At 38.0% G+C, this 13,434-nt stretch overlaps 1 protein-coding gene across 1 annotated transcript; it reads right to left on the bottom strand.

Annotated features, from left to right (window-relative positions):
* Positions 1–3,354: 3,354 nt before the first annotated feature.
* Positions 3,355–10,150, bottom strand: LOC143643802 (olfactory receptor 4C12-like). Its single transcript, XM_077112309.1, has 2 exons — positions 10,142–10,150; positions 3,355–4,284 (listed from the first exon to the last, which is right to left on the bottom strand). Exons 1-2 carry the CDS (start codon positions 10,148–10,150, stop codon positions 3,355–3,357), a joined length of 939 nt encoding a protein of 312 aa, XP_076968424.1.
* Positions 10,151–13,434: the final 3,284 nt, after the last annotated feature.

Here is a 13,434-nt window from a genome sequence, read left to right as displayed (position 1 = left end):
AAAGATTTGAGTCATACAACCATTGAAAGAGAAGGTTTTCCTCACAAACAGAGCCATGGAGGAAAAACAGCAGACATTGATAAGGGGTAAATAAGATGAGAAGTCCCTGGGCAGCCCCAGAGCTCTGCTGGTGCTGGTGGTGGTCAAGGTGCACACGCTGCCATCCACGCCACCAAGCAGACGACTGAAAACAAAGGAATATCTGCATCAAGTCATGTGAAATAGCACCAAGGAGGGAAAGGTCTGTTCCAAAGGGAGTAGAGGGGCATTCACGCAAGCTCCAGTGGACTGTAAGCCAGGAAGTCTTGGGGCCACAAGCCAGAAAGAGGGAGCACTAGCTCCATTTAAGATCAGACAAAGCAGAGAGGACCTGAACTTCCCATTTACCTCAGGCTAATCTGCTTGGTAGGAAGGCTAAGCTCTGAAGGAGGTCACCAACCAAAATAGAGCCAATTTGCAAACAGGGTGAAAAGTGCTTTTTGTCTTGGTCTGTTTGTTCTGATTAATCCCTGGCATTAAAAACAAACAAACAAACAAAATCTCTAGTATGTAACTAGCTGGGTACAAACTTAATGGATAGCTCAGGTTTGACACTTTAAAATATTAAAATGCACAGTGTGCAAGAAAAGGCTACAAGACAAAGAAGAAAATGAGGAAGAGAGAAAGACATTCCCAGATAAACAAAAGCTGAGGGAATATGGCACCACTAGACCTGCCCTATGGTCAATGTTGAAAGAAGTTCTTTAGACTGAAAAAAAAGATGCTAGATGATCTTTATGGATAAAAGCAGCATAAAGCTATAAAGACCTGTGATAATGTTAAGCATGTGTAATTACAAATCCAGCACTATTCCACTGTATTGTTTGCTATGTAACTCTACCTCTTGTTTCATATAGGTGCTAAAATGAAAATGTATAAAAAGCATGATAAATTGATAGTTTTGGATATGCAGTCTACAAAGTTATACTTTGTAATAAGTACAAAACAAGGTGGGGAGATGCAGGCATATAGGAACAGAGCAGGGGTATGCTATTGAAATTAAATAGTATCAAATAAAATATGATTGTTATAGATGTAGGATGTTAAAATTTATCCTCACGGTGACCACAAAGAAAATGCATGAAATATATGTTCAGAAAAAAATGAGAAGGGTCTCATAATGGTAAAAAGCCAAATAAATATGTACGTAGGCATTAATGAATGAATTTAGAGTGAAAAAACATGTAAGACTTACAAACACAAAATAGTAAAAATGACAAAAGAAAGTGCTGCATTATCAGTAGTTACTTTAAATGTAATTGGATTACACTCCTCAGTCAAAAATCAGAGATTAGCAGAATAGATTAAAAAAATCATGACCCAACTATATGTTCTTCACAAGAGACTTACCTTAAATTCAGATGCCTGAGTATGTTGAAAGTAAAAGAATGTAAAAAAAAAACACATGCCATGAAAGTAATCACCAAAAGAAAACTGGGGTAGCTATACTAATATGGATAAAACAGACAAGTAAAAAAACTCTTAAACAGGACAAAGAGGGCCACAATGTACTAATTACAGATCAATTCAACAAGAAGGCATAAGTAATTATACTTATGCATGCACCTAATAGCAGAGCCCCCAAAATATATGAAGTAAATATTGACAGATTTGAAGAGCGAAATAGATGGTTTTGCTTTAATAGTAAGAGATATTAATACATCTCTTTCAATAATAGATAGAGCACCAGGTAGAAGAATAATAAGGAAATAGAAATTCTAATATCCAGAATTATGAAAGACTCTTAGAACCCAAGAGCAAAAAGGCAAGCAAGTCTATTTAGAAGTGGGCAAAGGGCTTAAAAAATATATTTCTTCCAAACAGAAATCCAATAGTGAAGTGCATGGAAAAATGTTCAAGCTCATTAGTCGATGTGGAAAAGCAAATTCAGCCCACAGTGAGATCTCATCACCCAAGACACTTAGGAGACTGTAATCAATGGAATTGAAAATCAGTGTTGGCAGAGTTGCGGAGAAATTGGGACCCATTTACTGCTCGTAGGAATGTTGAGGTAGTTGAAGCTCTTCTGTACCCCTGAAGACCATGTGCTTTAATCCATCCCTGTGGGTTCAGACCTAATGTAGATAGGACACTTGATTAGACTATCTCAATTGAGATTTGACTCACCCATGTGAAGTGGACTTTAATCCTCTTACTGGAGTCCTTTATAAGAGGATAAATAACATACAGAAGCAAAGAGATGAAATTAAGAGAAGCTCATAGAGAAAAGCCCCAGAAGCTTAGAGGACCCACAGGAGTTCAGAGAGGAAGACACTAGAACAAGAAGCTGAAAACATGAGACCCAGGAGAGAAGGACCAGCAGACACCAGCCACGTGCCTTCCCGTGTGACAGAAGTCTGTCTTCATTGTCCAGGTATCATCCTGTTGATGGTTGAGTTGGACACTTTCATGACCTAACATTGTAAGTTAATAATAATTTTGTCTCACCTGCACCCCAGAGAGGTCTTTCCTGCTTGCCAGTCCAAGCTGCTCTGCTGTTCCTTGTTCTCCAGACTTGTCTTATGAGCCATCCATTTAGAGACTCCAAGATTCTGAGACCCAGCCAAGTTTCTTGCCTGCCAGGCTTTGTCTGGCAAGGGTGGACCTGTCCACCCCAGGAAAACCCAGTGAACTTCACCACACAGTGGACTACAAAAGACCAGAATCCCATCCTTGAGAAAGGGTGCCCACCCGAGTTTGTCCTTCCTTGTATACTCTCTCTAAGCCCCAGGGGAGTCTTTAGAATTCTCTTTACCCCTTTATGGTTAATCCATAAAGTAATTAGTAATTGCATGTAAACTTTCCCTTTTCAGATTACTGCGCAGTCTGTTTTCTGTTTGGACACTGGTTGATATAATATGGAAAGCTTCTAATACAATGCCAGCCTTACCATACAACCAACACCAAATCAGCAAAAAAGTTCACAAACTAATTTACATTGCGTTCAAAGCCCCAAATAAAGCAGTGCCATAAACACATTATTTTCAATAATCAGTAATAATCAACATCTCGTTACATCAAAATATTATTTATCATCATTCCAATATTCTAGGTTCATACCTTCTAGCTTCTAGAGATGTTTCACGTTCCTAGATAAGCAAAATATATTTATTCATTGAGAAGCAGTAAAGTGTGATGACAAGAATGTGGGATGGGAGACAGTAAGTCTAGATTCCAGGCCAAATTTTAGCTCTGTGCTGAGTGGCTAAGTATAATCATTATTCCATACTTGTTGAAGTCGAGCTCTTCATCTAAAGATCAAGAAGGTTGGATTAGATTTCCTATATTACCTATGTCAATAATGTCAGTGACTGTTTAATCATCATGTGAAGTCACTTTTTTGCTCCAGAGCTTCCTCATGGCAGTTTTTACCTCAGTATTTCTGAGGGTATAGATTAAGGGATTTAACATAGGGGCCACCATGGTATAAAAGACAGCCACAGCCTTATCTATGGGCAGAGTGGCCACTGGGCGCATGTACACAAATATGCAAGGCACAAAGAATAAGACAACCACCGTGATGTGTGAGACACAAGTGGAGAGGGCTTTGTGCCTCCCCTCCAAACTATAGGTCCTTAGGGAACGCAAGATGACCACATAGGATGCCATCAGAAGGGAGAAATTTAGCAGACAGATCAACCCACTATTGGCAGCAACAAAGAGACCAAGAATATGAGTATCCATGCAGACAAGTTTCAACAAAGGGTACAGGTCACACATGAAGTGGTCTATGACATTGGGGCCACAAAAGGGCAGCCAGACTGTGAATAGAATCTGAAAGGTTGCATGGAAAAATCCTCCAGTCCAGGCCACTCCAACCAGGAAAATGCACAGCCTGTGGCTCATGATGGTCGTGTAGTGCAGGGGCCTGCAGATGGCCACGTAGCGGTCATATGCCATCACCGTGAGCAGGATGATCTCAGTGGCACCAAAAATGTGTTCTGCATAGGCCTGCGCCATGCACCCATTGAATGAGATGCTTTTCTTCTCATGAAGGGAGTCCACAATTAGTTTAGGAGCTGATGAAGAAGAATAAATTGTGTCTATCAAAGAAAGATGGGTCAGGAAGAAGTACATGGGGGAGCTCAGAGCTGGGCTTGCAGTAATAGTAGCAATAATGAGCAGGTTGCCTGAGAGTGTTACCACGTACAGAACCAAAAACACCACAAACACTACTTTCTGCATATTTGGGTTCTGTGTAAGTCCTAATAAAATGAATTCAGTCACGTTCCTTTTATTCTCCATCTATGCAGTGTGGGTGATGAAAGAAGGCTTTACCTGAAAAATAGAACCAAAGAAGAATGAATTAGTCCAAAACTCTCCTTTTTCATGGTACTCTGCCAATTTCACAGTTAATTCCTTCTCCTCCCCAAATTTCTAGGAATGGGTAACTCAAAATATCTCCTAGTTGACTATCTTTGTCCAGTATTATTATGACTTCACAAAAGTTCTTATAAGACTTAAGATACCCAGAAGAAGGGAACCTCATTTGCACAGGGTCAGTTTAATCTTTGCAAGTCTTCCTTTGAAACCAGTAAAATAGAATAACGTTGTCATTAGAAGTTATAATTTTGGAAACTAACAAAAATTTAAATGTATAGATTAAATAACATGAATAAAAAAGCACAAAATAGTTTGTATACTCTAATTATAATTTTGTAGATATACTGTAGGTAAAAAATGTTAATAAATAAGTTATAGTATTGATATTTGAAGATTATAGATTTTATACATTTTTAAAAACAAAATTCAACTTTAACAATACCACTTATAAAACTTTATATAGGTTTTTATTCATCTATGCTGAAATACATAGCTATGTAAAAGTTTATTGGGAAATAAATTAGTATTTTAGGCATTTATTCCTGAATGTGAGATATGGACAATCTTTTGTTCATTACAGCCTTTTTTTTTGTATTTTCCAAACGTCTAAAGTTTACATTATTAATTTTATGAGTAGAAAAGAGTTTATATTTCAAATCATGAATTTTTAAACTGAGGAGAATATATAGGGATGAAGCATTGGCACATGATAGAAACCCAAGAAACAGTATCTGAATCTAACTGAAGTAGCTACTGCAATGTAGTCATGACATTGTTATCAATTCACCAAATGGAAATAGGACAAACACTTGATGGGGCACTAATTGACTTGAGAAGACCAAGACAGAAGGGTGAGGCTGCCATAATTGTCCTGTCGTCCACATACAATAATCCTAAATATCATCTCTGCATACCAATGAACGATAATTTGACCCCTGGTTTCAACTTATATCATTAATACTAATAATCAATAAGACAAGTCTGTGTAATCACCCAGAAGCAGTCAGTTAAAATCCCATTTCCAAAAAACAAAACAAAGCAAGACAAAGTGGAAAACCTATTTCCACTCAAAATGAATATACATGACACAAAATGAAGATGAATATAAAACTAAGTTTTGTCATTATCTATCATCACTTTTCCCTGGATTTCAGATTCCTTTTGCTGTATTTTTTCATGTGTTCTTAGAGCATAAAGGCAGTGAGAGGCAAGACGAATTGTCCCTCCCATGATTTGGGAAAGAACTCTCTTCCACCTAGTCCCACAAATGCCTTCTTGTCAAGAAGCTGATCGTAGATGCCAAGTGTCCCAAGCCCAGTATAAGTGGTCTCCTAGTGGGTAGCCCAAGGCACCAGAGAATCCTTCAGTGACCAGAATCCTTGAGGAGAAGGTTCAGTGCATTTCTAATTGCCAACTTCTCTCCAGAGAAGAAGACCCTTGGGAGAACCAAAGGGCTGATATGTCTTTCTAACCTCTTGAAGGTCTGTGCCCAGAATTTCATTTTATAACCAGGCAGAAAGCCCTAAACGCTATGCATTCATCTTCATTATTTCACTTACTGTCATTCAGTTTCTTGTAAATCTTGAAAGAATCAGAATATGCTTTAAAAACAGTTCTCTTTTATGATTCTCATATGCCTCCTCTTTTTCCCATACTCTATAGACACAAACAAAGCAACTCGGACATATGAAAATGGACGTGTGTTTGTTTCCACTCAAATCCTCTAAAGTCCATATTTTTGGAGGAATGCTCTGTGTTGATCCAGCAATAAGACCCCAAGCTCAAAGAGCCCATTGGCCATAGGTGTCAGGCAAGAATCTGGACAAACTTCTTCCAAAAACAGAGAAACTTTCTTATTGCCTTAAATTCTGCCTAAGTATTTTTAAACACAAACTCTAACACTGTTTGCCTCCATTCCAAACAAAATGTATAAATTCATTCTTATACCATGTAGTGCTTATAATAATTCATTTTTATTAAATGATAATGATTGCCTTGTTCTAGGCACCATACCAAATATTTTACATACATTATTTCATTTGATCTTTACAACAAAGCCATGAGGTAGGTACTACTATAATCCCTATTTCATAGAAAAGGAAACTGAGACTTAAAGAGTGTAAATGACTTGCCAAAGCCATAATAATAAGAAGCATAGTCTGTGGATTCCAGCCCAGGATGCCTGTCCCCAGCTCTTAACCCCGTGCCTAATGCCCTAGCTGGTGAGAACCATTTCCATTCTGGGAAATAGCACTGCTGGAGATGCACAGTGGACAGGTGCAGACTACCACCTGTGACCCTGTGAAGTCCATGGCAGTTCTCTTGCTAGACTCTGAGATACAGAGTCGGATGCTGATAAAGTTGTGGGTGTACAGTGCAATACTCTAGAATCATTGCACATTAGAGAGCCTCAGATAACCTGCATTTCAGCAAGCAGATAACTCCTATAAAGGTGAGGAAACTGAGTACCACAGAGGTAAAGTGACCTGTCCAAGGAGACAGCCCTACTTGGTGAGTGTCAAGACAGAACAAGAACCCAGGTCTACTAAGGTCCAAACAGTGTTTTGCCTGTTTGTTTTGGCCACCACCACAATCTATCTCCCTTAAGATGAGAGTGTACAAGTAAAAATCACCCTAAGGTGACAAAAATAATTTTCATCTTATATCTTGAACAATACCTGTCTTGACTCTCTAAGACATGAGGTATGTGTCACTTCAAGCAATCAGCAGTTCAGTGGTATGGCTATAAGTACATCCATAGTAGTGGAAACAAGGTCTCACCTGGGTAGAATTAGACCTTGCAAAGTTTGAAAGATTCAGAGATGAAGTGCCCCTGAGTCTTCATTCTAATATAGATTGCCAACCATGGCAGTGGATATGGTGTTTCCTTGCAGATCTACATTCTCCTCATGGGTCTCAGTTTTAGAGGTAAAGAAATACAAATGCCGTCCTTTTCCTTTCTCCCCTCCTGACCTGACTGAACTACAGTAAAGGTCAAGTCAGACACCCTGGTGGACCTCCACCTCCAATCAGTTTTTCTTATTCTTTGTTCCCTCCAGCACCACCTCCTATCAGTGAAAGGTGAGTTTCCCACCCCCACCGCCACCTTCATCCCTGAAAATTATCAAAGTCAGAATATTGTTCCAGAAGAAATGAATGAGTGTTCATCAATCAATCCTTGACTACTGAAATCATTGCACCCTGTGGCGTACCCCTGTAGGAAGCCTTCAGCGACGCCTTCAGCTACAATTTCACTACTGCAAGCTCATCACACTCATAAGTCTAGAAATTAACTCAGGAACCCATAAAATGTAAAACTTTTCCTGACAAACTTTAGATATATCAACGCATAGTGAGAAAACAAATATTTCTTTAAAACATCCTAGAACACCCAAAAGTGATCCCCAATCAAATATGAGAAAGTAATTATTCAATAATTTTAATTAAAAATTCCTTGGGAGAAAATGAAAATGTACAAACAGAATTAACAATTAATAAGCTTAGAAAACTTACTGTGGTTGCCGTAATGGTTGAGGAGACAGTCCCATGTATTCAGAAGGAAGTAACTATTACATGCAGTTGTTCAAATGTCATGTAATGTATGTTACTCAGGTCCCCAGTAACAGAAAATATTACAAGCAAATAACATCAAGATGGCACAAATTTCTCTAAATGGATTCAGCAAGCATTCCTGAAGTCCCAATGCCGTAAAAAGTAGAGTTGAGTGAAATACAATTGTCTTAAATTTGAAACCTTAAGTCCTCAGGTACTAAGGAGAATCTTGATATGCTCCAGCTCCTAGGTTTGTGGTTACAAAACAAGGCAAATATTTCCATCTCACTCTAAGACTTAGTACTCCCTTCTCATTTTGCTCCTAAAATGACAGAACAGCTCTTGAATCATAGTGTTGAGAGAAAATACATTATAGGACCTATCCTGCTATCTTAGGATTTTTCTCTCTTAGGAATTAATTATCTCTTTTTTACAAGCACTTTGCCTTAGTGAAAGGTATTTGGGAGAATTTGTCTATGAACAATGCATCTTCACCTAACTGGTTCTTTTCCTTACCTTTAGACCAATCTGTTAACAACCCATATTCCTGGCTTGGAAAATCATGGAGTAACGCCCTTCTCTTGTAAGCCCATGAGTATCATGAATGGGGCATGGAGGACTCTAATGCTGTGTGAACAACAGCAGGGGGTTCATTAAAGTTTAAAATCCCTTAAGAAATTTTCCTACTTCCTGAGGTCACCAGAGGAGGTTGAAATAAATTTCTCAAATACAGTGTAAACACATCAGGGCATACTAATAGGAAACCTGGGATTTGATGCATTATAAGGTTGAGTAATATCTACATAGGAGTCTAAATGGAGGCTAAAACCCAAGTTTCAACTTGTCCAGTGCTGAAATGTAAAGTGATGAATTTTCTGCTTTTCCCTTGACACTGTTTAGAAGTTCTAGAATTTCACTGGCTAGTCAATAACAAAAAACCTCACTTAAGCAAAGGGATTTCTTCACATCTTCTTCATATGAAATATCCCAAAAGCAGCAGATACTGATACAGACAAATATGCCCTGTCATCTAGCAAACACACTCTGTTGCCACTACTCAACAAGCTGGTAACATCTCATATAATAACAGAAGCAGTTGCTAAATTTAAATGAGTAGTAGTAATTAACTAGTGGGTGAAAAAGTTGAAGAAATCATAATACCAACTATTATTACTGAGCCCTATGACCTTTATTCTATTAAATGTGCTTTTATTAATTAATATTTCTTGTTGTCATATGTTGAACCAATCTTGCATTCTGGGATAAATCCCAGTTAGTGATGGATTCTTTCTATGTGCTACTGGATTTGGTTTGCTAGTATTATTTTTTCTAGGAGTTTTCTACATTCATAAGGAATGTTGAACTATAGTTTTCATTTTTGTGATGTCTTTGGTTTTGCTATCAGAGTAATATTGGCTTCATGGGATGAATTAGAACATATTCTCTCCTCTTCATTTTTTGGCATAGCTTGTGAAGTATTGGTGTCAATTCTTCCTTAAAATTTGATAAAATTGACTAGTAAAGCCGTCTCCACTTGGGTTTTTTCCTGTGGGATGGTTTTTAAATTACTAATTCAATCTCTTTAATTGTTATAAGTATAGTTAGATTGTTAATTTCTTGAGTCAATTTTAAAACTCCATGCCTTTCTTGAAATTTGCCTATTTCATCTAGATTGTCTCATTTGTTGGCATATAATTGTTCATACTATTTCCTTATATCCCTTTTATTTATATAAGACCAGTAGAAATGTCCCATCTCTCATTCCAGATTTTAGTAATTTGAGTCTTCAACTGTCTTTTCTCATGTCTTACTAAAGATTTGTCACTCTGATGACTTTTCAAATAATACACTTTTGGTTTTGTTAATTTTCTCAATTGTCTTTCTGCTCTCTAATTAATTTGATTTTATTCCTTCTGTTTGCTCTAAGTTTAGCTTTCCCTTTATGAATATGTGAGGTGGAAGATTTGGTTATTGAGTTGAGATCTCTCTACTTTTCAATATATAGTCATCAATAGCTATAAATTTCCCTCTAAGCACTGCTTTAGATGCCTCACATAGTCTTTGTATGTTGTGTTATTATTTTTATTCCAGGAATTTTGCAATTTTCCTTATGATATTTTCTTGTCCCATTGCTTATTTAGGAGTGTATTGATTAATCTCCACATAATTTCTTCCTAAATTTCTTCTATTGTGGATTTTTAATTTTATTTGATTATAGTCAGAGAACATACTTCATTTAATTTGAATCTTTTTAAATTTTGTGTTTTGCTCTATGCCCTAATTTATTGTCTGATCTGGAGAACGTTCCAAGTGCACATGAGAAGAATATGCATTTTGCTATCGTTAATGAAGTGCTACATAAATACCTATTAGATGTAGTCGGTTTATGGTTTTCCCTGTCTGCTATTTCCTTGCTGATTTTAGTTTTTTTCTAGGACTAGCATAACAATTTATGCTTACCGCAGCAGAAATTAATGTTACAGTTTGGTGGTGGTTGTCTGTCCAGTCACTTGTCTGAACTCCATTCTGTGAAAGTTAAATTATTTATCATGTGTGGCTATACGAGACTCTTCTCATTGAGTTTAGTGATCAGTTAATGTTTGGACAGGGATTTCCTAAGATTCCTGGAACCACAAGTCTCAGTCTTTGCCAAAGGGCACAGTGGTGTACTGGGACATGCCTTTAGCCCTCAGTCAGGGAGTTTACAATCTTTTAACCTTCACTTCCTGCTTGGATGGAGCTCCAAGTTAAACCAGAGGTAAAAGCACAGGGTCTTCTCAGGTCTTTCTTAAAAATGTGCACAACCCTAGGCATGCAGACATTTCTATTCAAGCATAAGGACTTCTAGAGTCCAAGAAATGTGTCTTTGATATTTAAAGCCCTATATGGACATCTCATAAGCATTTTCATTGGCTCACTGCTTGCCTCAACTGTTACCCATGCTACAAGGCAGCTCTGATGTTTAAAACTTGTCTCTGATCGTTTCTGACCAATGCCACAAGGAAAAAGGCTCCAAGTCATAGCAAACAAAGACTCTTCTGAGTTGGGCCATTCAGGGAACAGATTAAATAATGACAACTTTTTGGACTGTGAAAGGGTTCCAAGTCCATTCTGTCCCTTTCCGTAGCTGCCAGGTTGTCAGCTTTCACTGTGATTGCAGGTTTCTGATTTTCAAGGCTATGGCACATGTGGGGAGGGACTATGGAAACAGGGCAAGTTAAAGTACCACAAAGGTCACTGTTCTACTGATATCCAGCTGCTTTTCTTGAATAAACACTCTTTGGATTGCTCCAAGCCTTGGGTTAATTATCAGAATTCTGAAAATGTTTATTCTATACATTTTTTTCATTATCTTCATTGTTTTTATGGAGAAGATTTTTGGAGGGCCTAACTCCACCATTTTTGCTGATATCAGCCTATGGAGAACTATGTGCCATGCATCATGCCAGATTTCAGTGTTTTCTGTTTATTAACTTAATGAGGGCATTATTTGTGATAGCCAATGGAAGGACATAGCTGAAGGGTCCATTGACTGATGAGCAGAATGGCAAGCTGTGAGGTTTACCTTCAATGAATACTGTGCAACTACAGAGAAGAATGAAGTTCCAAGGCAAACAACAAGGTGAATGAAACTTGAGGGGATTATTTGGAGCAAAATAAGGCAGAAACAAATGGACAAATATTGTACAGTATCATTTATAAAACGTTTATAAGAAAATTAGGGCCTAGATTGTAAGCCCCTACCGCAGTCACATTTATTCCTTAATTTTAAATATTATTTCTAGATTCTGAGATGCTGTGCTCCTTGTGTATAAACTGGTAGTTCTCTGGATCTCTGGGTACCTGTGTGACACTTGCAACTCAGAGTTAGAGTTCCGCAGCTCCCAAAGTCAGTCTTGCTCATACAGCAACTGTCAATGAAGATGAAAAAGAGACCAGACTCCAATGAGAGATACGAATGAAGCCAATCTTGTTGGGACTAAGGTAAATCAGAATACTGGGTAAAGAATGATATTGTCTGTATTTTAAACTTCACCTTCTGTTTGAGACCAAAGGAAGACATGTTTATTTTGTCCAAATTTTAAATTTTCTGTAGCACACTATCTAACTTAACCTTTCTGGCCAGTGTATAAATAATCTAAGTACATGGAGCTTAGACTAGGGAATGAGAGCTGGTGATTTTGTATAGTTTAATGCAATACCATGATGCATCATTTGGGGCAGAAAATAAAAAAGAATTTACAAATTCCCTGAAAGGAATGGAGAAAGAAATATAAAGCTATTAAACTTCCCCACTTGGGGAAATTCCTGAATTCTCTAAAGCATTAGGGACTCAATTTATAAGCCAAGCCCTCAATCTTGAGGTTGGCCCTTATTAAATTTATTTCTGGAATGGTAAAGCTAAGCTTACTTATAAACATGCCTAAGAGTCACCCCTAGAGAACCTCTTTTGTTGCTCAGATGTGGCCTCTGTCTCTCTAAGCCAAACTCTGTTTCACCCTTCCCCCTACATAAGACATGACTCCCAGGGATGAGTGTGGTCCTGGCACCAGGGAATGAGAATACCTTCCTGACCAAAAGCAGGAAAAGAAATACAACAAAATAAGATTACAGTGGCTAAGAGATTTCAAATAGAGTTGAGAGGGCATTCTGGAGGTTACTCTTATGCAAGCTTCAGACAACTACTACAAATTGCCATGGCATGCCAAGACCCAATCAACAGTATTTCTGAGAACCCTGAGGAACACCCTGGACTCTATTTCATTTATTAAGTTTATTTTTCAAAACTTAAAACTTCCAGATTGCTCCTTGCCAGATAAGCCCAAAAACTTAGAGGTACCAGTCTCTCCCAGACTATCATGCAGTTGCATTCCCCAACCATATAATGTTGACACCCCTTTTCAACATGAATAAGTTAAAATAGTCATTGCCCAAATATCACTGAAGACTGAGAGAATGATCAAATGAGGAGGAGGAGTTGTAACAAAGAATTTAAGATTTAACAAATGATTATGACTCTTGAGTCATTATATAGTTATTTCTTTTTAGTTTCTAGTTTATTAGAGCAGCCAGAAGGAAATACCTGAAAGTATATTTTGAAATTTGCTCTATAAATACTTCCTGAACTGTACTTTGAAATTTATCACTTTTCTGTAATATGCATTTTATTTCACAATAAAAAATGTTTAAAAATAAAAGGTTATGAGTTCCTGGAAGGTGGGGGAATAGGATAGTCGAGGTCACCCTGCTCCAAGGAGCAGCTACTGAAGGGATGGGAAAGCAACTGGAAGAACGATTCCACGGTGTGAGTGACCTGAGAGGGTCTTCTGCCCCACACAGGGAGGCCATGACTGCAAAAGCTGAAGGGCTGAGAGGCAGAGAACCAGAGCCGCCCAGCTGGTGCAAACAGCATAATGTGCCCCTTTCCAAAAGGAGACCAGAAGCCCTCAGGAAAGCACGGACAGGGATATGGGGACTGGGAAGTAAGCCAAGCCATGTTTCTTCAACGCACTGCCTTCA

This window comes from Tamandua tetradactyla, chromosome 8 (genome assembly GCF_023851605.1).
Source record: "Tamandua tetradactyla isolate mTamTet1 chromosome 8, mTamTet1.pri, whole genome shotgun sequence".
Lineage (NCBI taxonomy): Eukaryota > Metazoa > Chordata > Mammalia > Pilosa > Myrmecophagidae > Tamandua > Tamandua tetradactyla.
This window is presented reverse-complemented; position numbering and strand designations above follow the sequence as displayed.